The sequence below is a fragment of the Musa acuminata genome, chromosome BXJ2-8, assembly GCF_036884655.1.
Source record: "Musa acuminata AAA Group cultivar baxijiao chromosome BXJ2-8, Cavendish_Baxijiao_AAA, whole genome shotgun sequence".
NCBI classification, from domain to species: domain Eukaryota; kingdom Viridiplantae; phylum Streptophyta; class Magnoliopsida; order Zingiberales; family Musaceae; genus Musa; species Musa acuminata.
In genome coordinates, this window is record NC_088345.1 from 2,570,814 (window position 1) to 2,598,299 (window position 27,486).

At 41.6% G+C, this 27,486-nt stretch overlaps 4 protein-coding genes across 4 annotated transcripts; 1 reads left to right on the forward strand and 3 right to left on the reverse strand.

The window, feature by feature from the left end:
- Window positions 1-205: 205 nt before the first annotated feature.
- On the reverse strand, window positions 206-8,490 carry LOC103993938 (probable protein phosphatase 2C 62). Its single transcript, XM_009414180.3, has 5 exons — window positions 8,333-8,490; window positions 7,321-7,569; window positions 6,929-7,205; window positions 897-1,051; window positions 206-457 (listed from the first exon to the last, which is right to left on the reverse strand). The coding sequence occupies exons 1-5, from the start codon at window positions 8,363-8,365 to the stop codon at window positions 320-322; spliced, it is 852 nt and encodes a 283-aa protein (XP_009412455.2). The 5' UTR covers window positions 8,366-8,490; the 3' UTR covers window positions 206-319.
- Window positions 8,491-9,348: 858 nt separating this feature from the next.
- LOC135619413 (pentatricopeptide repeat-containing protein At1g11710, mitochondrial-like) lies at window positions 9,349-11,016 on the reverse strand. The gene has a single exon (XM_065121405.1). The coding sequence runs from the start codon at window positions 11,014-11,016 to the stop codon at window positions 9,349-9,351; it is 1,668 nt and encodes a 555-aa protein (XP_064977477.1).
- Window positions 11,017-12,182: 1,166 nt separating this feature from the next.
- Window positions 12,183-18,542, forward strand: LOC103993937 (polyadenylate-binding protein RBP45). Its single transcript, XM_065119704.1, has 8 exons — window positions 12,183-12,272; window positions 12,394-12,783; window positions 13,150-13,624; window positions 15,809-15,864; window positions 15,942-16,072; window positions 16,162-16,258; window positions 16,357-16,530; window positions 18,232-18,542. Exons 2-8 carry the CDS (start codon window positions 12,394-12,396, stop codon window positions 18,232-18,234), a joined length of 1,326 nt encoding a protein of 441 aa, XP_064975776.1. The 5' UTR covers window positions 12,183-12,272; the 3' UTR covers window positions 18,235-18,542.
- A 344-nt stretch (window positions 18,543-18,886) lies between these two features.
- Window positions 18,887-26,306, reverse strand: LOC103993935 (tobamovirus multiplication protein 1). Its single transcript, XM_009414174.3, has 11 exons — window positions 25,777-26,306; window positions 24,847-24,937; window positions 24,708-24,760; window positions 23,873-23,965; window positions 23,700-23,771; window positions 22,792-22,864; window positions 22,665-22,710; window positions 22,532-22,595; window positions 20,284-20,337; window positions 19,475-19,552; window positions 18,887-19,394 (listed from the first exon to the last, which is right to left on the reverse strand). The coding sequence occupies exons 1-11, from the start codon at window positions 25,915-25,917 to the stop codon at window positions 19,302-19,304; spliced, it is 858 nt and encodes a 285-aa protein (XP_009412449.2). The 5' UTR covers window positions 25,918-26,306; the 3' UTR covers window positions 18,887-19,301.
- Window positions 26,307-27,486: the final 1,180 nt, after the last annotated feature.

Consider the following 27,486-nt stretch of genomic DNA (forward strand, 5'->3'; position numbering starts at 1 on the left):
TTTCTTGAATAACCCGATACCGTATTTTTGATACCTCAGCATCACATGATCGTATCATTCCTCCAAGGGGGATGACAGAAACAAGACACTAACCGAAGCTTCAGCAATGGTTCTATTCACTTGCAATAGAAGGAGTAGCATTCTTCACCATTCCAGTGGTGTTTTCAGCCATAAAATGGGAGTAGAATATACTTGTGCATGCCAATTAGAGATGGGAAGATCAAATACAATTTTATTGAGATTGCACTCCATATTTTCATCTACCATATCATACAAACCCATATTGCCCCAAATGTTCAAACTTATATGTTCTGAAACATTAGTTAAACCTAACTACAATACAAGAAATGTCATCTTTGCTCTTCCTTGCAACAGCCTCCTCTGTCAGATTCCTGGCAGCTGCTTGAGGATCCTTTACATCTTTTATGAAATCCACCGCCTCTTGGTTAGACATTACCTGGTCAGACACAGAGATAGAACATTCTCAAGCGAAAAAAAAAAAAAAGGAAACGGAACAAAAACACCATAATTTGTGGTTTCAGGTATCAAACTTGTGATCAAATATCGACAGGGTATGCTGACAAGTACTGCAAAAGTTTTATTGAGATGCATGTGCTATGGTCCGTACCATCAACCCAACAAGTCATCGGACCAGTTCACACCATCCAGTAAGTGCTAGTCCAGAATGAACGAAGAATCATAGTTAAGACCATTAGTATGATCACATCTCTTTTCTCTGTGTACTATGTGTAACATCGTCTCACAACACATTTAGATGTTGAGACGTGTTATGAGTAACTTGAAATTTATGAATCAACTGTATAGATGCAATTTTTGAAATAGACACTGCACCCAGTGCAAGAAAAGCCCACAAATCAACAATTAAATGAGTTTACCTTCCATAATCCATCACTTGCAAGGATTAGAAACTCTGCATCCTCGTCAATGATTTCATCGGCTACGTCTGGCTCAGAACTGAGGTGTGCCTTCAAGCTCCGATCTCCAAACGCCCTCGCCACAGCCAGCCGTCCATCCACACGCGGCACATCGCCTGAAACAACAGACTTGATTTTAATTTTTCATTAATTCTTCAAGGCTCCTAGTTAATATTAAACTATCAAATTCCAAAAGTGTAGACAATTGTTTACAATGTATAACTTGTATATCAATCGACCAATGAAATGTGCATATAGCTATACATAATGATTCTTATGATATGAATGATAAGATGATCCTAAGTGGGCACAACAGCCAAACTCTATGTTCTAGTCAATGTTTCAAATATCATTAAGACCAGTAGGCACCTACTAGCATTTACTAGTCCAACCAAACACCGTTATGGTATTTTTTTTTTTGGTGATAACACCCATAACAACTACCATGCTGGTCTGACCGGTTGTTGAAACCGGTAATGAACCAAGATTTAAACCCTCGTCTCTAGCAACATATCATCCCTATAAATTCATGGTGATGCAGGAAGATCAAAGCTACTGTTCTATGAAGAATCACTGACATATTAATTTCATATTATGCTTTGAGCAAGGATTTAAGTGTTGTTGGCACCACTCCAACCTCTACTTAGCCAGTGGACTGCTTGGTGGAACCACCATGAAAACACAAAGTTAACTTTGCGATGCTTGGGAATAAGTATGAAAAAAACACAAATAGGAATTCAGAATGTGGGATTGTATTGTTCCTAGAGCTTAAACCACAAATACCAAAGTTGGGCTTCCTAGACAAAACGCAACACCATTCTTTTAGGTAGTCCAATTTTTTGTTATATTGCCCTCATCCTCAATCTGACTCTAATTCCTCAAGAGTTGACAGCAAGTTTATGGCTGCTTGGAGCTTCTAATGTGGTAATCACAAAATTTGATCCAGAAAGGAATAATTGATGATGAAAATCAAAGTGATTAGACATGATTAAAAGCATCAAATTATATATCTAGTGTGCATTTTGATCACTAACAATTATAACTATATTGTTTGGCCTTGTAAAGTATAAAGTGTGCCCATGACATACAAATACACAATTCTATTTACAGAAATAAAAATTATCATGCATGAGTAGCCATATTTACTAAATTTAGTTAAGTATAAAGTGTGTCCATGACATACAAATATATTTACAGAAAATAAAGATTATCTTGCATATGAGTAGCCATATCAACTAAATTTAGTCAACACTCAGCAAGCACTACAATGGAAAGATGCAGGATCTTGTAGATGTGTTCAAAGATCACGATATGCTACTTTATTCCATACTCTAGATAACAAGTTTATTGTCCTCATCTTTAAACAAGGGAAAGTGTAATATCTTCGTATCAATTGTATTCACATGCTATATAGGGTTGACCATATGAATCTTTTGCCACCATGAGAATATCAGATTAAAGCATGTGAATACAATCGATACAAAGATATTACACTTGTGTAAATAATCTGATTTTCTCATGACAACTCTAAAAATTGCTAATTAATTATACCCATTTGTTCTCTTAATGTGCATCGTGTGTGTAGTGCATAAGTTTTATCAGTGAACACCATAAATGGGCTTATGTATCATGGTGAAGATTTAGCATGATATTTATCTATACTAATACATAACAAATGATCTAATTCTGAGTTCATATTTCTTCAGCCTGAGAAAGACAATCTATCGGAGATGCTGTCTGGCACACATGCTATTAGCAACATTAAAATTAAGAGTATAGTATGGTTCTTATGGGTTATCCGATTGTAATTTAGAAATCTTCATCATTTTTACTTCATTTACAAAATGCCATTTGGTTTTAGATAAACTATATTGTCCTCAAGTCAGATTTGAATAATCTTGATTTAACTAGAGATGTTACCGTATACAAAGTTTTGGTCAACCGTATGTAGTTGAGACATTACAGATTTTTGTTGTTGATTGTCCTTAAGCCACATGTCCTAATTATTTGAGACGTGCTACAGTTTTTTTTTAATCTATTGAGCCTTGTTGAGAGCAATATCAATAGTCAAAACTAAGAGCTATTATGACCCCTTTTTATTGTTTTAATGAAGTTTCTTAAGTTTTCCTCAAACTCTTCTCACACAACTAGTCCTAGTTGACTCACCCAATCTGATTAATGAATTTATGGGTCTCCTTTAGGCATACTTGTATCAAATCAAATGGTTACCCACAATTTATCTCTGACCTAAAACTTATCCTATCCAAGAACACAAATTTGCAATTCGGGTACTGATGAGGGTAATAATGGCGACAAGACTGGGGCTGACGTCACCTGCCCCAGATGACGCATCACGCCTCAGCACCTGGTCAAACGGATCGGAACGCCGACCGAGGCACATTAAACATCCTGCCCGGGCTCGGTCTCGCACGCCACGCCAACGCCAGTGTCAGACGCTACCTGCCCCCTGCAAGCGGGCACATCAGGCACAATAAGCTTCCCTATAAATACCCTCGCATGCTAAACGGAAAGGGGGGACCGAACACATACATAAAAGACCTCTCCACATCATCTGACTTGATCGTCGGAGGGGTCGGGCCGAGCTACCGACCCGACCAGTGCGCAGGTGCGAAGACGGAGGCCTCCCACCGAACGCCCAGAAGAGGAGCCCCTTCCCGGAGGAAACGACGACCCCCTCCCGACCGGACCACCGCAGTCGACCACCTCGGCCGTCCCGAGGAGCGTCCCCAGGAAGATCCCCGTCATCCGGACCCGAACCGAGCCACGTCGGCCCCGAGGCCACGGCTCAAAGTTGTTCACCCGAACAGAATGGCGCTAGAAGGAGGGCCGAATGTCGAGGGATCACCCGATCGGCTCAGACGAACCTGTAGCTGAGGGGTCACACCCGATCGGAGCTCCGGGGGAACACCCCCTGCGTGGAGAATCTCAAGACGAACACCCCGCCATGACCTCAGAGCGCTATTGGCGAATATTCAATGACCCGGGCTTGTCGCCACCCGACGGCGCCCCAGCCGACCCGTCGCCCGTGTCGTCCGAGGCCTTTCAGGACCTCGCTCATCAAGTCCGAGCTCTGACGGATATGGTGCAAACCATTATCCCACTCGTTTCTCGTCTGTCGCACCCGTCGGCAGTCCAACCATTGCGGCAACGGGAGCCGCCTGTTCGGGCTCGCACGCCACCTCGGGAGTTCCCCACTTCGCCTCGGGTCCGATCGGCCCCACTCGGGGATCTAGTGATAGAGAACCCGAGCGGCCGCCCGGAACCCGAGGCTTTATCTTCGGATTCAACGGACTCCCTGCGAGCCCAGCTACGCTTTGTTAGTCAGCGGCTCGACGAAGTACAGAAGGAGGTTCACAGATCAAAGGAAGAACTCGGGGTGGACACACACCAGGGATCTCCATTCACGCCCAAGATACAGGATCAGACAGTCCCCCCGAACTTCCGGCTACCCTCTTTGGACGCATATGACGGCTCCACTGACCCAACAGACCACGTAGCCGCTTTCAGTGCCCAAATGGCGCTGTACGGAACCTCTGACGCTTTTATGTGCAAGGCGTTTCCCACGACTCTGAGGGGGTCAGCCCACACATGGTACAACGACTTGAAGACCGGGACTATCACCTCCTTTGACCAGCTCGTCAAGGACTTTGAACTCAACTTCTTGGCCTACGCCCGGCCAAAGCCGTCCGTTGCACTACTCCTCGGACTCAACAAAAGGGAGGACGAGCCCCTCTCCCATTTTGTGAATCGCTTTACAACACACATCCGGGGGTTCCCGGACGCTCATCCCTCTATGTTAGTGTAGGCATTTATGACAGGCCTACGACTTTCCAGACTCTACTGGTCCCTCGTGGTGCGACCCCCCACCACGGTACCAGATATGCTCCAGCGGGCTAACCAGTACATCGCGACGGAGGCCTGGGTGGCCGTGAGGAGAACGGGTGACTTTCGGCAGCGGGCTCCATAGAAGAGGTCAAGCACCCGTGGTGGCTATCCGATGTAGTCCTCGTGAAAAGAAATCTAAGCCCTGCCTCAGTCTCTTCCGAGTGAAGGCTCAATATCTACCTGACCGCCTCCCACCTCGCGGTTAGCTCCGGCCTAACCCCCTTTTTGTATCTACACGGCTCTGTCGCAGACTGCCCGAGTCCACCTCAGCACGGCCCGCTCGCCTGTGCCGTGCTCCTCGGCTCCATGCTTCCCGAGACCACACCTGCGTGGCTTGCCCGCCTGCGCCGTGCTCCTCGGCTGCATGTTGCCCGAGACCACACCTGCGCAGCTAGCCCGCTTGCGCCGTGCTCCTCGGCTCCATGCTTCCCGAGACCACACCTGCGCGGCTTGCCCGCCTGCGTCGTGCTCCACGGCTGCATGTTGCCCGAGTCCACGCCTGCGCGGCTTGCCCGCCTGCGTCGTGCTCCTCGGCTACATGTTGCCCGAGACAACGCCTGCGCGGCTTGCCCGCCTGCGCCGAGCTCCTCGGCTACATGTTGCCCGAGACCACACCTGCGCGGCTTGCCCACCTGCGTCGTGCTCCTCGGCTACATGTTGCCCGAGACCATACCTGCGCGGCTTACCCGCCTGCGCTGTGCTCCTCGGCTGCATGTTGCCCGAGACCACGCTTGCGCGGTCAGCCCGCCTGCGTCGTACTCCTCGGCTGCATGTTGCCCGAGACCACACCTGCGCGGCCTGCCTGCCTGCGTCGTGCTCCTCGGCCACGTGTTGCCCGAGACCACACCTGCGCGGCCCGCCCGCCTGCGTCGTGCTCCTCGGCTCCATGCTCCCCGAGGCCACACCTGCGCGGCCAGCCCGCCTGCGCCGTGCTCCTCGGCTCCATGCTCCCCGAGACCACACCTGCGCGGCCAGCCCGCCTGCACCGTGCTCCTCGGCTCCATGCTCCCCGAGACCACACCTGCGCGGCCAGCCCGCCTATGTCGTGCTCCTTGGCTCCATGCTCCCCGAGACCACGACCTCCGCGCGGCCTGCCCGCCTGAGTCATGCTTCTCGGCTCCATGCCCCTCGACCGCGTGTCGCCCGAAACCACAGCCTCTGCCCGACCTGCTCGATTGAGCTGTGCTCCTCGGCCGCACACTACTCGGGGTCACCGCTGCACATCCAGCCCTTCTTAGTTGCTAAACTCCACAATTCCCACACCCCTGGCAACAGACCGGCAAACGCCCGGCTGGGACAATTTCTCAAAGCCGAAGCCACGCCTCGGACCCCCCAGCAACAGCCGATACATGACTTCCTTCGGGGGGGGGAATATGATGAGGGTAATAATGGCGACAAGACTGGGGATGACGTCACCTGCCCCAGATGACGCATCACGCCTCATCACCTGGTCAAACGGACCAGAACGCCGACCGAGGCACATTAAACATCCTGCCCGGGCTCGGTCTCGCACGCCACGCCAATGCCAGGTCAGACGCTACCTGCCCCTACAAGCGGGCACATCAGGCACAGTAAGCTTCCCTATAAATACCCTCGCATGCTAAACGGAAAGAGGGGACCGAACACATACATAAAAGACCTCTCCACATCATCTAACTTGATCGTCGGAGGGGTCGGGCCGAGCTACCGACCCGACCTGTATGCAGGTGCGAAGACGGAGGCGTCCCACCGAACGCCCAGGCGAGGAGCCCCTTCCCGGAGGAAACGACGACCCCCTCCAGACCGGACCACCGCAGTCGACCGCCTCGGCCGTCCCGAGGAGCGTCCCTAGGAAGATCCCCGTCATCCGGACCCGAACCGAGCCGCGTCGGCCCCGAGGCCACGGCTCAAAGTTGTTCACCCGAACATGTACAATAAATTTTGAGGAATTCAGGTACAAGCCAAAACCTCAAAGTTTGCAACTTGCCAAAATTGAATAAAAAATCAGGTATAACTTGCTCAAAAGTGTTATTCAGAGATTCTAAGTAAATTGTGAAGTTCAAATATGGAAAAAAATAAGACTACCAAAACCGGAAATCATTGATTACCAGGAATGTTTGACACAAAACCACCCTTTCCCTCGATCAACTGTCGCTCTTTGCTTGGTTCATGATCAACAGAAAGTTGTATGGCTACACCACTCTTGGAAATCACTGCTCGAGAATCTCCAATGTTAGCTACCACAAGTTTCACACCATCAATTAGTATAGCTGTAACTGCGGTAGAACCTCCTCTTCCCAACTCAGCTTGTTTTTCCAATATTTTACTGTCAGTTCTCTCGTACGCTTTCCTTATTGCACTTTCTATGTCACTCCAAAATTCAGGCTGCATGGAAAGGTTAGGGAAGTTTATATTCATTCCTGCAACTACTATTTGAAATTCCATAGTTTAATGATCTACATATGTTATAAAGTAAATATGCAATCTGCAATGCCCTTACCTCTCTCAATATGTTCTCGAATAGATGAGATCGCAGATAATCAGCAACAGCATGGCCCAAGTGGCCATCAAAAATTGCAAATAAGCCCAATTCATAGTTATTAACTTTCTTATATTCTGCCACCAAATAGTCCTCCATTGGATGATACGATTTCCCTTTCATCAAGTGATAGCCATGTCGAATACATCTGCCAGAGACCTTGGTCTTGCCCTTTCCAGTTTCTGATGATGAAGCAAATCCCGCTTTAACCTGCATGAATATCAGGACATCTAAGTAAATCATACTTGGAAACCACATGATAAATGGCTTCAAAATGCTAAAACGAAACAACAATTTGTCAAACAAAGAAAAACAAGAAGATAGTTTATGAAGTATGAAAATCAAACCGAAGCATCACAACAAGGACTTGCCCACACTTGATCATGGTAAAAAGTTGTTTTCGACAATTTTGGACATGCTGGTAGAAGGCATATACTACACAGAGAGCTCTCTGGATAACTATTTACACCAATTTATGGTAGGCCGTCTCTTTTTTAATAACAATACATTGAGCTTTTGGCTTGTACCAGAAATTGATTCTATCAAAGAGGCCATATGATTGTCAAAAATGCTAATATGGTGAGAGAAATCCCTTTCATCATAGCAATCTTGTAGCTCTCTTGGGACTTACTACAAGCAACTGAAGAGTAGCATTCATGAGATTAAGACTTTACAAGAGATTGAAACACTGCTTACAGGACTGAAAATTCCCACCGCCTATTGAGTTTAGACTCATAATCAAAACAGAAATTGCAAGCATTGAAAGAGCAGATCGTATGACAAGTATGATCCTAATCAGGGCAAGAACATTACTCAAGATGCACAACAGGAAGAGCAATAATAGACCACGCAAAAGAGAATTCTTTTCATGAATCGACATTCTCCCATTCTAGTTTTGGAAGAACTAAACAGATTCCAACACGGAATAAAAAAAGAAAGCAATTCAGGCAATCTGTGACGGAAGTCAACGCACCTTCATCTTCTGCAAGATCTCCCTCCCCGTCATTCTTGAGACCTGCTCGTACCATGTGCTCGAAACCAATCTGGTTAAGGAAAGTTAGGCATTGAAAGAAATGGACCGATGAAGGCGTCGTTCGCTTGACACAGGATCTAGTGTGAGATCCACCGTCCGATCTCCCCCTATAGCCCCAGACAGGATATCGCATAACTAGACTCGCGGGACATTCCAGGGGTGGGCCCCCCTTTCCATCATCCATGAAAACCCACCTTCCGGTGTTTGGCAGCTCCGACGTGGCACGGAAGGAAGATACCCGAAACGTGCTGCGTGGGTGCCCCGAGCCGACGGCCGGAGCCACCCCGTTGACTTCCACCGCGTTGCTTGACCGACGTTAAAATCCACGTGTTTGATTCTGGGCGGCGACGATATCAAGCACGAGTTAGGTTCCAGCGAAAGAGACGCCTACATTCTTTCAATATGATTCAGTGGCACAATATATTAATCTCATCTGATTCCAATCACAATTTAAGACTTTGGTTACACGTTGAGAACCAATTTGACTCGATCACGACTTTAGAACGCACCTCATTTAAATAATCAATTAGAGTGTATGGGTGAATAATCAGTACCGGTTGATGCATATTGATCATATTGAGACTGCAAAATAATAAGGTAATGCATAGCGATCAAGCTTGATTGGGAACTTGGATGAGAGAAATCCTGAAATGACAAAAAAATTAAATGATAGCTGATAACGAGTCAAGGAATTAAACAGCAGCAAAGCTTTTAAATGTATTACTTGATGAAGGTCAGATCACAACAAAGATATGAAAGCTACCTTTACAACAACCATCTGCAGTTTGAGAACAAGAAACCTAGGCTTCATTAGATATGATCATAAAGAACTGTATCCAACAAGTGGTTTACAAGAAAATCCAATAGCATATTTCTTTAGACATCAAGAAATGGTCAGACTAATTGACAGTATACATTTCTAAATCACTAATCATCATGATAATCATATCACTTGATCAAATATGGTATTTGGAATGTGCCTTTCCTTGAATGAGGCAGCTAACAATGGTGTTGTAAGTATACTCATCGGGGGACACTCCTCTAAGCACCATATTATCATGTAACTCAATAATTTCATTCGCTTGGGAACTTTTACTGAGTGCAGTAATGATCGTCGTATATGTTATTTGATCTGGAATCAAGCCTCCGTCCAGCATAATCCTCAAGAGCCCTTTTGCCTGTTCAAAGTATCCAAATTTGCAGAGGTAATTCATAAATATGTTGCAAGTGACTCCATTAACTGCTATGCCTAGCTTTTGCATGTCTTTGCATAAATCTAATGCCTCTTCATCCCTCTGACTCCTAAGATATCCATTGACCACAGTGTTATATGTGATTACATCGAGCAGCATACCTGAACTTCTCAGTTCCTCTATGGCTAATCGTGCCATATCTACATATTCCACTTGACAGAAACCATGAATGATCGAATTGTATGTAATTAGATTAGGCCTTTGCCCCACCTCTATCATTTCATCATATACCTTCAGAGCATCATCTATCTTTCCATCTTTGAAGAATCGATCAATTAAAGTACTATAAGTAACCACATCAGGTGCCAGACAGCTAACAAACATCCTTCCCAGAAGCTGTTTCACTTCACAGACCCTCCCTTGCTTATAGAGATGATTGATAAGGCTATTGTAGGGAACCACATCCTTCACCAATTTCTCTTCTCTACACTGGTTATAGTATCCAAAAGCCTCTTGCATGCATCCGTTCCTGCAATAGCCATCGACCAAAATTGCGTATGTGTAATGATCATGAGAAGCATGCACCTTCCTCATGTCCGACAATAAGAAACAAGCCTCCTCGATGTGACCCTGCTTTAAGAGCCAATTCAGGAGCGAATTATACACAACAACATTAGGCACCATGCCATCATCCAACATCTCGATAAATAACCTGAGAGCTTCTTCCATCTTCCCTTCTCTTGCATAGCCATCAATCAGAGTCCCATATGTTCTCAGGTTAGGTAGTAATCCCTTTTTTAGCATGTCTTTCTTAACCACATGCTCACCATCCTCTGCCCTCCCTGCCTTACAGAGATCATTAATGAGGCAATTAAAAGTTACAGCATTAGGTTCAGAATTATTCCCTGACACAAGCTTAATCTTCTTGAAAAGTTCGTAAGCCAAACTGAGCTCACCATTTCTGCAACACCCATCGATGAGCATATTGAAGGTAACAATATTAGGAAAAACCCCTCCTTTTAGCATTCGGTAAAACACCGAGAAAGCTTCACTAATCTTACATTCCCTACATAAGCCATAGATAACCAAATTGAAGGTGTTCACGTTTTCAACATACCCCAGTGCCAGCATTTCCTTGTACATCTCCCAGAACGCAACTCCGCCATCTTGACTCGACATAAGAAGATGGTTCAACAAGTTATTGCAGGCATGAACAGACACCCAAACACCTCTTGCTCGCAGCGTCTCCATCACCAAACAAGCATCTTTGGTAGCGCCAATCTGAGTACAACACCGGACCATGGCATCATAGACATCACGGCTCCCGCCGTACCTCTTACGACTTCGAGCGAGAGCATCCAATAGCTCCAGCGCAGCGACACGCCTTTCTTGCATCAATTGTCTCATGATGCACAAAGCTTCGTCAAACATCCTCGCAGACACCAAGACATGAATCAGGACAGAATACGTATCTAAATCGAGAGAAGAGCGCTCGTTGTTCCGCTGTTGCTCCAATGCCCAGTTGAAGAAATCTAGGGATAATCGAGGCGAAGACCGACAACGAAGGATAACTCGGCGGACTAACGGCCCGACGAGGTAAGAAGAGAATTGCTGCAGGAAATTCCAGTCGCGGCGCCTCAAATTGATGCATACTGCTTCCAAGACGGCTTCGGAATCGAGGATTGGAGGAGGTGGAAGGGGATGAGGCTTTCTGAAAGGGGATGGAGAACCAAACCCTCTGATTTGGATGATTAAAGATTGGATCTTTGCAAGGAAACGGAGTGAGGAAGGGAGCATAGAGCATTCTGGGGGATGTGTGGAGGGGTTTGGGGGTACAAAGATGGAAGGGCGTCTGAAGATTGGAGGAGAGGAGGACGGCGAGCGGGGGGCGGACGAGGGTGAGGGCAGGGAAGGGGTTTGAGGAGGTTCAGAGGAAGGAGCTTTAAGATCCCACTTGGGGGTCTCCAAAACAAAAAAGAGAACAGCGAAAAGTATTTTTCTTTTTGTTTTTGTTGCCATAACTAAAAACGTTTTCTTAAAATTCAAACATAAAAAGGGCCATGCGTCTTATCTCTGTTTTTGTTTTTTGAGTTAAAAATGACATATTTGATAGTAATTAACATTTTCTGGAGATTAATGTTACAACATTAATAATAAGTTCAGCAGAATTATGAGGTGAGCCGAGTTTTTTATTTTACTTATTTAGTCATGAGCATTTTCTATTCTTAATCTTAGCAAATGTAATGTATATATTGATTATTTTATGTGTCTTTAGAATGCAATAAATAATATTGGTCTGCTTTTAATTTATGAACGCCCCCGAGAGCATCAATTTTCGCGCACAGAAGGCCCAGCCAAGATCACGCGTCGTATCCAACGCTGTGCGGCCCGCCGCCCGTCTTACCCTTACTATACGGGCCTCGTGATTAGAGGAGTGAGTCTATGGCTGTCTGTAAGGGTCCCACGTCGAGCCAATACAACTAACTGTGTGCTCCCGTGGATCCGGTAGGATTCTGGGCAAGTGACAGAAAGTGCAGGAAATATATTTCCCATTTGTTTTAATAATGTATATACTCCGATCTTTTTCTCGAGTCCTCCATATTTGGTTGTCTGTTTTTATTTTTAGGGTTAGGGTTTTCTCCGACCTCATCGCTCCTTTCCCTCCGCCGCCTCCAAAGCTTATAGTGGTAAGACTTGTTCAGATCTCAGATCTCCAGTGCTCTGGTCGTCTTGGATCGCTATCTGCCATTGTATCGTCCTATTTCGACGTTGGGGTTTCCAGATCTTGTTTCTTTTTCTGGTTCCAAGATGATGCAGCCGGCCGGCGGGATGGTGCAGCCCCCTCCGATGGCTCCGTCCCCGATGGACCAGCAGCCGCCACCGCAGCAGTGGACCGTGATGCAGCCGACACTGCAGCCGCAGTACTACCAGGCACCCCCGGCGCCGCCGATGTGGAACCAGCAGGCCACCCAGGTGCCGCCTCCGCTTCCCCAGCCCGTGCCGCAGCAGCCCCAGCCGCAATACCAGGCCCCTGCGCCGGTGCCACCTCCCCAAATGCAGTATCAGGCGCCGGCGCCCGTCCCGGCCATGGCGCCACAGCCGGCGTCCGCTGATGAGATTCGCACGCTTTGGATTGGAGACTTACCGTACTGGCTGGAAGAGAGCTATCTCTACGGCTGCTTTGTTCATACCGGAGAGGTGCTCTCTCTCTCTCTCTCTCTCTCTCTCTCTCTCTCTCTCTGTCGTAGTTCATTATTTCTATGATTTTGTGGCTTATGCTCCTTGATGGTCTGATTTCTTGTACCGTTTGATGTTTATAGAACTTTAGCGTGAAATGATGTATACAATTAGTGGATTGTTTTGGTTTGAGTTGTGCCATGGCATTTGATATATCATGGTCTGAAAGTATATACAGTTATATTCTTTTTCTCTTTCAAATCCCCAGTTTTTATTATGTTTAGTTTCTCAATTGGACATGCCTCCTAATCTGATTCTCGTTTATATATATTCACTCTTAGGATCAGCTTAGTGGCTGTTTTCTGATTCATACAAGTAATGATGCAGGTGGTTTCAGTTAAAGTTATCCGCAATAAGCAGACCGGGCAGTCAGAGGGTTATGGTTTTATTGAGTTTGTATCACGGGCGGCTGCAGATCGAATTCTTCAAACTTATAATGGTCAAGTGATGCCTAACACTGAACAGGCTTTCAGACTGAATTGGGCATCATGTGGAGCAGGTGAGAGACGTGATGGTGCCGACTATACAATTTTTGTTGGGGACTTGGGTGCCGACGTCACTGATTATTTGCTGCAAGAGACATTCATGACCCGCTACGCATCGGTAAAGGGTGCCAAAGTTGTCACTGATCGACTGACTGGGCGATCTAAAGGTTATGGTTTCGTTAAGTTTGGTGATTTAAGTGAACAAACAAGAGCAATGACTGAGATGAATGGAATTTACTGTTCAACAAGACCGATGCGGATTGGTCCAGCTGCTAATAAGAACACTTTGGGTACCCAACAGCAGTATCCCACAAATGGTATGTGGCTATGTATCGCTTCTTGTACTTTTAATAGTATACTTATTTTTCATACTCTGCAGGGAACCCTATAGTCTATGTTGCCACTTGACTAATTGATTGCATAGTTTGATATTATATTTTTAATTGCATCAGATGAATGCATAGTGTGGTAGTGGAATCAGCTAAATATTATTATTAGTATTTTTATTTCCCCATCGTTCTCTTGAAGATAAGCGGCATTGCTTCGATTGATGTACAAAGTCATTTCCTTCCAGCACTTTCCTTTGTGAAATTGGGCTCATTTAAACATAGTTTCTAGTGAAGAACACTTATAGAAACTCATGTTGTCTCGAAGCAGGATGCCATGCTATCTTCATTTAGGGCTTGGACTTGACTTCCGCTGAGATGCATATCTCCTGTAGTGGTGGCCCCGGTAGGTCAGTGTTTTGATTATGTAATAATTTGGTTCTTTGTCCTCTTTGTGGCGTTTTATGCTACATTTTGTTTTGTTCTTTACTTAATTTGTGCAAGCTACCTTTGATCACTTTCAATTTCCTACTTGCTTTTGAGAATAATTCCTTCAGCTTTTGCTTTTGGCACCAGTCAATCAATTTATATAGCCTTTAGTTTTCACTTCTCCTCGAGTATATTGGGTTGGAGCCTGCAAAGAATTGCTGTTACAAGTGGATCAAACTTTTTTATTTTGTTCTTTATTCTTTTGCAGAATCATACATGAACCTGGTCACTATCTTCAGATTCTTTTTTATTTGTATTCATATCCCTTGTTGTGGGAAGAAATTGCAGTTCCCTTTGGTTAGTTTTATTCATATCCCTTGATGTGGCCTCCTTAGTTGTTTCTGGGTTAGATAACTCTAGTTCTTAATAATGCTACTGTTTCTTTTTTAAAATATCAATTCCTGTCTTAAGCCATTTTTTGCATGGACGCTTCTAATACCAGCTTCAGTTGGTGAGTAATTTGAATCTGATGGGTTCTACAGAATATATTCTCAATTCGACATTGCTGACATTTCCAGATACAATGTTGGATATTTCACATGCTATCGAAGTATGTAGAGTTTTGTAGCAGCTTCCTTTCAGTTGATAACATTTGTTGGCAACTAAAGCATTTAATACTTTCAGTGAGAAATATTGAATACTATCAACTATTGTTCTATGTATTTGCTGTTTTATTTTTATTCCTTGCGTCAATTGCCTTATTACTTAAATTGTGCCATTTCTCTTAACTGAACTTACTCTGCTTTATGACAAACCATCTCAAGTATCATAAGTTATGTCTCATCATATTCCTTATGTGTTATCTTTCTTTTTTCCTTTATATCATGCTTAGAGGATCCAACATTCGTATTTTGAAGTTGGTGTTGAAGTTGATAGAGCAAGAATCATACTTTGCTTGATCAAGGCATTAAACCAATTTGGTAGTCATTTTACTAATGGAGTAGATATTTTGCATCTCAACCATACACCTGTTAGTCTTTTTGAAATCTTCCTGTGAACTTGTGACAACAACCAAGCCTTGAAGTTTTGATTTATATTTTCGAAGAGAACTTTAGCAAGGATACTAGTGAAAACATGGACCCCATCGTTAGATTGCGAAGTTTTTGACAAAATAAAAGGTTATTGATCCTATTGGCTTTCTCTTTGTATGTTGTAGAAGTAATTTGGTTGTTGATTGAGACTATTTGATGTATTATTTTCCGAAGCAATTGGTCATTTGCTTAAAATAATTTCTCATGTATACTTTTTTCCCCCTTACAATAGCACAAGTAAAAATGTATTTCTAGTTTCTGTTATAGTATCACCACAAAAACTGAAAACTATAACCTCTTTAATTTGTACACAATTATTAAATAAAAATTTCACTATTTCATTATTGGGTGGACTGTTACTGCATTTCAACAGGTATGTTATCTTGAATTAGGTCCTTTGTACTTACTTTTGAAAAGGTGCACAAGTTTTTTTCTAGTCTGACCAATTTGTATGAGTTTATACTTTATATTAAGATACCTTTTCAAATATGCGACTTCGTAAATTGAAAAAATTGTCTGTGGCATTTTTTATTATGAAATTGTAGATTGTCTTAGATAGCTTAACTTTATCTTTTTTCTTGAATATTTGCTCTTTACCAATAAATGGTTTTAAGACTAAATTCTATTCACGAGTTACCTATATTGTTGTTTGCAGCTTCCTATCAGAATGCACAAGGTGCTGAGTCCGAGAATGATCCAAATAATACCACTGTGGGTATTTTGTTTAGCTTCTTATATGTGAGCAGTGTGGTACGATGTTTTTGAAATATATACTATGTGGATGCCAGATATTTGTAGGTGGGCTGGATACAAATGTTACAGATGATCATTTGCGGCAAGTTTTTAGCCCATATGGAGAAATAGTTTATGTAAAAATACCTGTGGGCAAGCGTTGCGGGTTTGTGCAATTTGCTAGCAGGTTTGTATTCCAAATCCCCCTGTCAAATGGTGTACTCTAAAGTTATTGTGAACTCTTTTCTTTTATATCAATTCGTTTGATCTTCTCAGGGCCAATGCTGAGGAGGCTTTGAGGATGCTAAATGGGACCCCGTTGGGTGGACAAAACATCCGACTTTCATGGGGTCGCAGTCCTGCAAATAAACAGGTTGAACATGTTTACCTTCTTAGCAGAGAGTTTGTTTTAGATGTTTTAAAGAGGTAAAGAGTCACGAAACATTTTCGCTCTCTTTCTTTGGTCATCAGCCTCAGCAAGATCCCAACCAGTGGAATGGGAGCTACTATGGATATGCCCAAAATTACAATACCTATGGATACACGCCTCCACAAGATCCTAATATGTATGCTTATGCAGCATATACTGGATACGGGAATTATCAGCAGCAGCAGCAGCCGCTGCCGCCACAACACCCACCTCAGGTAAGTGCTGTTGGTGATGCTAATTTAATATGAAGTGCTACTGTTTATGATTTATTAAAAAGTAGGAACAGTACCAGTGCATCTAATTGGTTGATGTAAGATCTGTGTATTATGCAGTAACTAGATGGTAGTTTGGGCAATGAACTCTGATATAATATATCATTGAGCTTGCTTGTTAGCTTCAGGCAGACGTTGGGGATAGTTTCTTCCCCTTTAGGTTTTTACATAATATTCTTGGCAACTTCTAGGACTATGCTTGCTTATTGTTCCTTGTCCATCTAAATCAAGTTGCATAAGCTCGACTTTCTGTTGTGGCAATCTTTATGCTGAAGTGCCTGCCTAGTGGAGCTTGATCTTTCCATTTGAATATTGAATAACCTGTTATGGGAACAGTGTTTACTGAGATAAACTCAAACTCAAACTGATTGTAGAGACAGTCTGATAAAACATAAATTCAAACTGCACCGAAGTCTGATTCAGTTATTGCAGTTTGGTCTGATTCCTTTTATATATTGGAAGTATTTGGTTTGGTTTTATGTTGTCATGGTATGGATCAAAAAATTAAACGATATATATGTTTAGGTCTGTTTTGACTGTGTTATCTTCAACTGGTTTCTGTTTAGATTTTCAGACACTAAATCTCACTGGATCTATCATTATAGTAAGGTTTTCCTAGCATATTGTTTTCTTCCAATTTTTCTTCACATGATTAGTCACTTCATCAGTTCATCTCTCCCCCTGACCCTCTCAACCTTCCCCACCCCTCTCCTTCCTCACTTTGCTCACTTTGATGACATTTTACAGATGACCTGCACCCTGATGCAATGCGAACACTTCTCATCAATTGTTGTCATACTGGCTTCCATTTGCATACCTTTTAATGAAGAAGATCCACTCTTTAATTCCTTTAATGGGTGTCATTTTATCTATAAGGTTTTCTGTGTGCTGTCCTGTTCCGTCTTTCGTCATGCATTAGGTGATATCAGAGCAGGAGTTTGCATAATCTTTAATTTATTGCTTTTGTATTATGTTAACTGGTATTGGAGCTGGGATTTGCCTGATTTGACGGCCGCATGTTAATTTATTCTCAAGATTTTGTTGTATGCAACCACATTCAGTCACTTGCGATCCTGCATCAATTTTCAGCGGTTGTGCTTTAGTGTGACATTCTCGACAATTTCATCTCTTCTCTTCATTTTTTTAAAGAAAGTCTTCGAAAGATTGATCAATTGGACTGCCTGTCTTTTTTAATTTAATTCATTGTATAGTTCATTTTCATTGAGATCACGAATTCTGAGTAGTTACTTTTAGTTTTTTTTGTTAGTAAAATGAAAAATGTGGAGTATTTTTAGGCTACATATCCCATGTAAAACGAGTTCCTCTAGGAGTTGTGGATAATGTTATAGCAATAAGCTGTGGTTTACATGTGATAAGCCGTTGTGTGTGGTTGAATTAATATAAGAAAGGTAATATATGATTCAGTCTAAATGGAAATGAATGATTAGATTATAGTTAATTATTTAAGGCAAATTTCTGCTATTGCTAACCAAGTTAGGTTCATCATATTTTGAATCTTGCTGATCCACACTTATCCACCCATTCATCATATTGGATGAAGTACACATGTTGATCTTATTATTATTCTTGGATCTCTCATCGTTCTGTGCGGATAGTCTAAATGATTTGTTAAAATTGTTGCAGTGATTCGCAGACCTGAGTGGTGCATATGCGGTCCTAATGGTTCCTGAATATGAAGCTTTAGCGGTGCATCTGCTGGAAAAGATGGGTCTTCTTCACCCAGTTTACCACCAGTCTTGGTCATGTCTAGTCCTTTAGTTTCTATTATCCCTCCCTCTTAATGATGCTGTGTGAACTTGCAAGATTGCACGTAGTGGTTGAAGTAGTACTTGGCCCTGTTTTTTTTTTTTTTTTTTAATGTTTTGTGGTGCTGCGATTATGCTTCTATTTAATTCAACTGTTTTTATTCTACTATGTTAATTAAGACTTTGTCATATCATGCCTTGTTTACACCCATCTACAGTACATATCCATTAAATCCAAAGATGCTAAGTGCCTGCAAAAAACCTACACTAAACTAGATTACCATGGCATCACAAATTCATTAGCATCCACGACATTATAGCCAGGTAATGAAATTTTATAGCTTTTTTCCTGCAACACTCAGTTTCTAACAACTCGAATCCTCGAACAATCACATTCACCAATCCGGTATCACAGATCACTGTCCAAATATCCCCAAATCCCACCCGAGAGACCAGGTAATGAGATCAAATATTTCTTCTTCATCACTCGATCCTCAAATTTACTTATTTGTCTGTAGGAAGTTCTGCAAATGTAAAGCTAATTTCTGAGAACATCATCATTCATAACGAGGGTCACCGGTCAGTTCCTACAACTTGGAAAACTATAAACACGGAGTACACGCAAAACAACTTGGAAAATTATAAACACGGAGTAGGCACGCAAATAGTGCTACAATGAAAACTATAAACACAGAGTACGCACGCAAAACAACTTGGAAAACTATAAACACGGAGTACGCACGCAAAATGATAGCCTTGAGCCTCTTATCCAACCGAACTTTTCAGGGCTTCGAAATGCCACAATGTTGGAACAGAATTTGAGTTCAATCGCCTCTTATCCGACCTTATCCGACCGAACTTTTCAGGTATTCGAAATGCCACAATGTTGGAACAGAATTTGAGTTCAATCGTCCCAACGACAAGCTCATAGTGCTACTTTGATCCCTGCTACCGGATAGGGTGGTATTGTGCTGATACTCGCTTTGGGGGAAGCTTTCGGAGTATGTAAAGAACGAGTGCTGAGGGGAGTATCTCGGTCATCTGTCAAAGCAACAATCACAGTATTAGATGGTTGGTTGCGATAAACAAGCTATTTTATGGAACCAACAGATCAAACATACCAAGTAAAATATGAGATCCAAAATGGGATGATCCAAAACCTCAAGAGATGCATTTGCATCAAATGCAGATAACCCAACCTACAATAAAGGAGAAAAAACATGTACACAAGCATGAGTTTATGAATTGCGCTTCTTGGAAGCATTAGTGCTATACTCTGGTTTAATAAACAGCTTAAAGGGATCAACTTGCAAAGATATCGGCACAATGAACAATCTCTAACTACAAACGAAGCTTACAGAATAAACCCTACAATGATATTAAAGCTGTAAATGAAATTTAAAATGAAAAAAAGTCTTGTAAGGGTACAAACGATAGAAAAGTTAAAATTCCAGATGTAGGAAAGTTGCATAGGTTCACTTTCCATCAAGCTCTACTTTGATGTAGCCTACCAGTAATCTAGTGTCATCATTTTTCTCTGGGTCTCTTTTTGACCTCACTATCTATGTGCTCACCACCTTAGTTAGATTCAAACTCAAGATGATTAAGCATAGCATTTGATATCCATTCCCAAGGCGTACTAACTAGCTGTTCGATCATATAGTTAACTTGACAAATTGTCAAGTTCTAATAGCACAACTGAAACAGAATATGGATGCCCTAAAATGAAAAAAAAAAAAATAGACTGGAGAACAGTCTTCGGAAAGAACGGCATGTCTTTAAAGCACTCGTTGGTACAAAAAATTCAGATGCAGCTTTATGCAAACCATCTTGCAATTGTTTTACTAAGGTGTCAGCAGAATTATATTGAACGGTATACTGAAACTTCATGAACAACAATGCACAAGTATTATTCAAGATATCTACTCACCACAAAGCATTGTACAAGAAAGCAGGTGAAGCATATAGCTGTGACAGATCCAACCTGCATCACATTCCAAATACCTGATTATTATTATTTATCTGAAACAGCATTACCTTCTTTAAAAGCTTTATAGCATAAAACAATCTTAAATAAATTGCAATTGATAATGCTGATTCTAATTGCTGATGTTAAGGTGCTACCAAGCGATCTGAAATCACAAAGGGTGACCTTTCACTAATTATTAATAGCAAGGTCCGCCATACCGTACCGTACCGGAGTTTCGACCCGGGCTCGGTATGGTACGGTACCGGTGTACCGGGCGGGACACCAGGGCGTACCGAGCAGTACACCCTGGTGTACCGATACTGTAGCATAGCTACAGTGTAGTACTGTAGCACTGTAACGGTACAGGGCGGTCCGCGTACCGAGTACCTGACGGACCGGTACGTACCGCCCGGTACGCTTCGGTACGGCAGACACTTTAATAGTAGGTTACAAATAAGTGAAAGGAACAATTATATATAAACAAAAGCTGTACCACAATAACCCACATGGGCCATCCACTCACCTACAGAAATTATATTTGTATCTACACATGACTGCACTACATATCTCTCTTCCAGGAATCTCAACAAATCTGAGGAACAGCCATCCTGATAAAGGCTGACGTAGGGTACTTTGTATCAAAGATAGCAAATTTGGGTACCAGACCCATGCCAATTGCTGGTCAAACAGGTTAGGGTTCGATATGCATCAGTGAATCGACACATTGTATGCCAATAAGTACTGTGGTATGGTGGTTTCACATGTACACCATAAACTGTAGTGTTCCCCTTTGCATTGGTATATTAACTACTATAAGCTTTTGATCCAGAAATGCTTCGAAGTCTACTCTTTGCATTGGCTGATAAAAATACTAAAAGTTATAGACCATAAACAAAAAGAGGACAAGTCTACTCTTGCATCTTCATGACTTGGGTAAAGGTTTGGACTAGGTCTTTTGGAATGTTGGTTGGGCAAAGGCCTCTTTCTTATTAATTTATCATATTTTTTATAAGGTGTAGGCCTGCCTTGAATTTACCTAAAAAAATTACAGGGAAAGTCTAAACCAAGGATTGAAATTTTGTACCGTACTAGAATTTCGGTATGGTACGATACGATACTGTATACCGAGCGGTATATTTCGGTATATTGCTCGGTGTATATATATATATATATATATAAGAGATAAATCGCTCGATATACCTCTCTTCTCAGGTGATATCGTAGAAAAAAAAAAGAAAAAATTTGCAACGTCGTATCTCTTCTCGGGCGACATCGTAGAAAAAAAAAGAAATTTCGTTGAGGTGTCACCTCTCTTCGCCCGTGACGCCGATACTCTTCTCTCTGCACGCGGGTGAGAAGTCGCCGCAAACGAGGACAGCAGCGCCGATCTCAGGTTCTCCTTTTTTTTTAATTTTTTTTCTTATTTCTTTCTTCCCCTTCTGCCTCTTCTTTCACCTTCTCCCTCTTTCTTCTCCCTCGGTCACCGTCGACTCCCTCTTTCTTCTCCCTCGATCGCCGTCGATGCTACCGCTCGGTAGCGGGCGGTCCGTGTACCGGTCTACTGACAGACTGGTACATATCGCCCGGTACAGACGACATCATTCGGTATTGCAAACCTTGACTCTAAACAGACAAGCTTAGTATATGTTTACAAAATTAACAATCTTTTGCAGAAAGATAGATTATTAGGGAAGGCCTCATTCTTATTAATTTATCATATTTTTTATGAGGTGTAGGCCTGCCTTGAATTTACCTAAAAAAATTACAGGGGAAGTCTAAACGTACAAGCTTAGTATATGTTTACAAAATTCACAATCTTTTGCAGAAAAATAGATTTATTAGGTAAGAAAAAGCAAAAGAAAATTTGTTATTATTTTCACCAAATTCTAAAGCTACCAGACATTGTTTCAGGAAACAACTATATCTGCTAGATTTTTTTTTTTTTTGGCTGTTCTGCTAAACACTAAAACCACTAAAAACACATGGCTTTGGAAAGTAAAATATCTTTCAGCTGGTTTCTGAAGCAATTGACTAGGAGTATTGCATGTGCAGTACATGTCTCATTCTTTAATGAAACTTGGGTTTCACAGTTTGAATGGAAGTAACAGGAAGCTATCTAAACCTTTAAATGCTGGATAGCATGCTTATTCTCACTGTTATATGTTCAATATTTCTTACATCTGTTAAATCATTGTTCAAAAGTAAGTACCTCATGAAGTTTCTTTCTCCTCCCTTTTGATTCAATTGGGAACCGCCTTAGCATGAGAAACAGCCTAGGGAAAAGAAAAAGGAGAATGCCAGTGAACAGGGTCAAATCCTTGCAAACAGAAGCTTACTATTACCTGCCCCCATAAAGCAAGAAGCCCAATGCAGCTATAAAGGATACCGCTGAAATTACAAAAGTGTAAACTTAATTACAATTATATGATTAAACTGAAAATCAATGATGGAAAGCAGAGATTGCATTACCTGCTATAAAGATCTTTCCAATTAACTCGATTATGTTGCTGTCATTTATCCAAAGGTATATCCAGATACAAAACTGACAAATTATAGATCTCCATGAGCACCAAAATAATGTGAAAAAAGACACTATATAATGCAGTAACTTGAGTTCATTGGGGACCTAGCATATTGAATCACTTAACTTTCTCATGTGATATTGCATAAAGAGATAATTAATTAGAATTTTCTAGCATACGCTAAAATGAAGCAAGAAAGAATGAAGCCTACTAAACTGAAAGCTGAGCAAATTGCTCAGACAACTACCACACAAGTCAATAAATTCAGTGCCAAAGTTTGTTTCTAGGTCAACTTGAATTGGACACTAGCAGATCAGGTAGCTTGCAGACTTTGTTGATCTGGAGTGCACCCATTTACATAGCCAGGAGGAGCAGCAATAAGAGAACAATTGATGAAGGAAGAAGAGTAAAACTACCAATTTTTCATTGGCAATAGCCATAAAGGAAAATAAACCACAATCAAATAAATTTTGGTCTTGTTGGTTCAAATAGACTACGATTGTCTCAAAGACAAATTGATGATCTTCTCAAAGTCTTTGACTGGAGTCATCAGACTATGATCTTATGTGCTTTTATAATTCATTTAAGTGCAGTAGCAGACCAAACCAAACCCTTATCCTGAAGCCATTCAAAACTGTGTAATTATCTAGTACAGGTTTTCCAAAATCAGTCTGCATAGTTCTGCTGCTCCAACTCAAAGAATACAGTACAACCCAACTCAACTAAATAAATCAATCATAATAATCAGTATTTGGTCCAAGAAAATATTGATTCCTTGACACATCATTTATCAATTTAATCACTGAAAGAAAATGCATGAAAGAGAAAAGTAAAAGCAGTGGTGGAAGCATAAACCTGAATAACATAAATTACAACATTAACACAGATGTATACGATCCTTAGTTTGTCTGTTGCAAGACTTCTTGCCTGAAAATTTAAGAAAAATGAATTTTATTAAGATGCTGAATATGTGCTATGAATAAAACGCATTGTCATGCATATGACTAAAAAATAATTAGCAAACTTGCCTGATAGTATATCTCTGCCCAGAACAGGACAAGCAATGTGTACGTAGAGAAGAACAACAAACCAGGAAGATCTAATAGAGCTAAAGTAAATACCTAGTAGAAGAACAACAAAATATCCATATCAGTTACCAAACCTCGTAAATAACTATATCAAACAATAATCAGATGCTTGAAAAAAAAAGAAATTTTAGAAATAAAAAGTCACAAAATGATGTCACCCTGTAAAGAAATGTAAAACAAGCTACCAATATAACCAAATAGAAAGCATGACCAGTAGAGACGGTTAGAAAAATAAGCCTGTTATCTACTTGATATCACAGGCACCTGAAGTTGGGACTACTAAAGCTGCTCAATGACCTAACCAGAAAAATCTGGACCTCTAACCATCTAGCACAGATTAAAGGGCAAACAACTAATCTAAGCAAAATGAAGGATTTTAATGGTTACTGCTTGTTTATTCACATAGCAGAATTTGGACCTAAAGGTTTACACTTTGACCAAGCTTTGGCTGGAAACTATATAAATTGTTCAAGAATTTATTCACAACTCCTCTTAGCAAGATAATTGTGACAGAGTTCTTTAAATTAACATATTAATTTTTACTAAACATAATTACTTATTAGAAGAGGGGAAGTAGAAAGAAAACTCTAAATCATGAGCGAGAACTGTTAATACTTATGCTCTGCTTACATTTTGCTCTCTTCCGAATTCTTATAGCAATAAACTTACTTCTTTATGAGTCCCGAACTCTTGTTCACTCCCTGACCCTTTATCAACATAGAAACCTAGATGCCTCATTAGAACAGGTTGTTGACTAGCAGTAAATCACATTTACCTTGTGCCGAAAAAGAAATACTTGAGCATGAAATCCAAACTCAATAGCACGTACTGCAACAAATATTAAATATTAGTAATTGCTAATGAGCATTGAAATTAAACGTAATAGTGATCACTGATCAAGTTGTTGCATTCACCTCCATTTACAATAAAGTTCATAAAATGGAAAACCTTCTGTGTCGTCCAACCAAATTCAGGCACTCGTAGCTGGATCCTGATCAGTTGAACCTGAAGATGATGTATAGAAATTCAGGAACTCCATACTCCAACCAAGATATGTAGATGTATGGACCTTCTTGGGATTGCCAACAATGCATTGGAAGACAATAGAAAATCAGATCAGATTTTTTTTAATTTTTGAGGTAAAAATCGATTATCATATCCAATTAAATATTGATAAAATGAACACAACCGACGAATGGCCCCAGCATTTGTTACTGATGGTTACAGGACAAAAGCCAACTCAACCTACAAAAGCACAAACCAACAAGCAGCAAACAATGAACACCCCACTGAACATCAAACAACCAGAAACTGTTATCTCAGAAGTTGTTTTGATAGCACTATGTTAATTATTAAAACACCCGATCTTCCTAGGAGGTGCAAAATTCATAGTTCTAAAACTAAAACAAGGAATTTTAAAGCACTCACTGCTGTGTCTACTTCCCTCTTGAAATTACAGCATCTTATCGGCAGACTATAAAACTTGAAAAACAATTACTCATCTAGTCCCTGTACCTTCTAAAATCACACTAACCAGCAGACTATAAAACTACCAGCGATATAACATTAATCTGAAGAAAGATGGTTTTGTAAGAAATTACATATAGAGAATACATAGTTGAACATACAGAAATCAAAGGCAAACAAATCCTAAATTGCCCAAGTAATATAGTCCTAGAGAGAGCAAGAAAGCATCAAAACTCAGAAGTTTTATAATATAAATGTAATCGCTAAAATGAAAGCAGCTCAGAGTCCGGGATACCAACAACAAAATCACAACTTTAACATGCAGATCCAATAATTAGATGGCGTAGAGGAAGAGAAAGAGATGATAAGAGCGTAACCAGGGCGACGGAGGAGACAAGGGCATAGGCGGCACAGAGGAAGTAGAAGACCCCATCCTGCCACTGCCGCGACTCGTTGATCTCATCCCACCAATTCGAGAGCCTCCCACCCGCCAAGATCGATTGCTCCATCACCGACATCTGATCGAAAGAATCTCTCTCCGCCTCCCAATTCCAAAAGACCAAGCAAAGCAAAATCGAACTTTTCCGAAGCAAATAGAGGAATTTACAACTCCCAGATTCAAGAACGCGAAAGAATAATCGAGGGGGCTCTGGGAACGGAGAGAAGGCCCCGGCACGTTGGACAGGAGAGCCGACAACAAGAGAATGTTACATTTGCCCCCGGCTTAGCAAATTATTCACGGTGTCGTCCGGCCTTGATCCATCAAGCAACCCACGTCGACTGGCGGCTTCGTGTCGGAGAGCATCTTTTAGCCCACCCGCGCGAGTTTAGCGGACTGGCTCTCGTGGTGGCTGCGTTTACCTCCGGCTGATCGTGTCCGGTTCTTCCGTTCGAGGGCTAATTACTCCGTACCTTATTTGCTCTGTTGTCATCAATTATATCGAAGAATTAATATAAAAAATAATTTTTTTATTTTTAATATTTTATTTTTATAAAATATAATTTTAATATTTCATTAAAAAATATTAAAATTATCTTTTTATTTGTTATATGTTATGTTAATAATCAATCTAACTTTCTAAATTAGGACAAATAAAATTATTTATTTTTATTTTTAAAATTATAAAAATTATAATATAAATTTTTTAACTACAAAGATCATAATATTAATAGAATCCTAACATAAGAGATAATATATAATTAATCTTCCTTTTAAGATTAGCTAGCATTTAGCTTTTGTGTAGAAATATACTATCAACTATTACCAAAGATTACATACCATATATATAATAAATCTTACACAAAATATACAAATTGATACGACATATTTTGGCCCCCAAGACACGTCAAGTTAGAATCCATACTAAGGCATTGTCGCCCCCAAGACATGTCAAGTTAGAATCCATACTAATGCACTGCTCCGCATGTCTACCACGCCAACCTGCGTACAACCGACCCACGTACAGTAATATAAAGACCTTTAGTCAGCATCTTGCAAAAGAAAGAAAAAAGGGAGGTAAAAAATCAATCAATTACTTGACTGACTTACTCGTCGGAGGGGCCTTCTCAGGTGATCCCGACGAGGGTCATTTTTGTAGGAAAACACGACCACCTCACGAGGACGAACTGTCAACCACCCGAGAATCGTTGTCCAGTGCACGAAAGAGAGTAGCCAACAGGTCCGGATCTCGACCAACGCCAACCAGCACCCCTTCCCGAGGTCGCGGCCACCTCACGAAGACGAGCTACCAACCACCCTGAAGAAGGAGAGACGCAGCTCGGCATACACAGCGCCCATATTAACACACCAAGGAACGCTGATCAGCACCCCGTCGCGAGGGCCCGATCGACCTCGGCACTCAGCTCAGTCGACATAAGACTCCCGATATCGACTCGTGGACAAGGCCGTATTGACTCACCAGCCACAGCACATTTGTTCACTAACATAAATAAAATGTATTGGCTACTAAACGATCTCTCCAATAGTAAAGAACAAATTTACCAAATATTTTTTAAATTTAAAAATTAAAAATCATTTATATTTTTTTGAAAAAGAATAAAGAAACAATAAATTTATTTGCTCAATA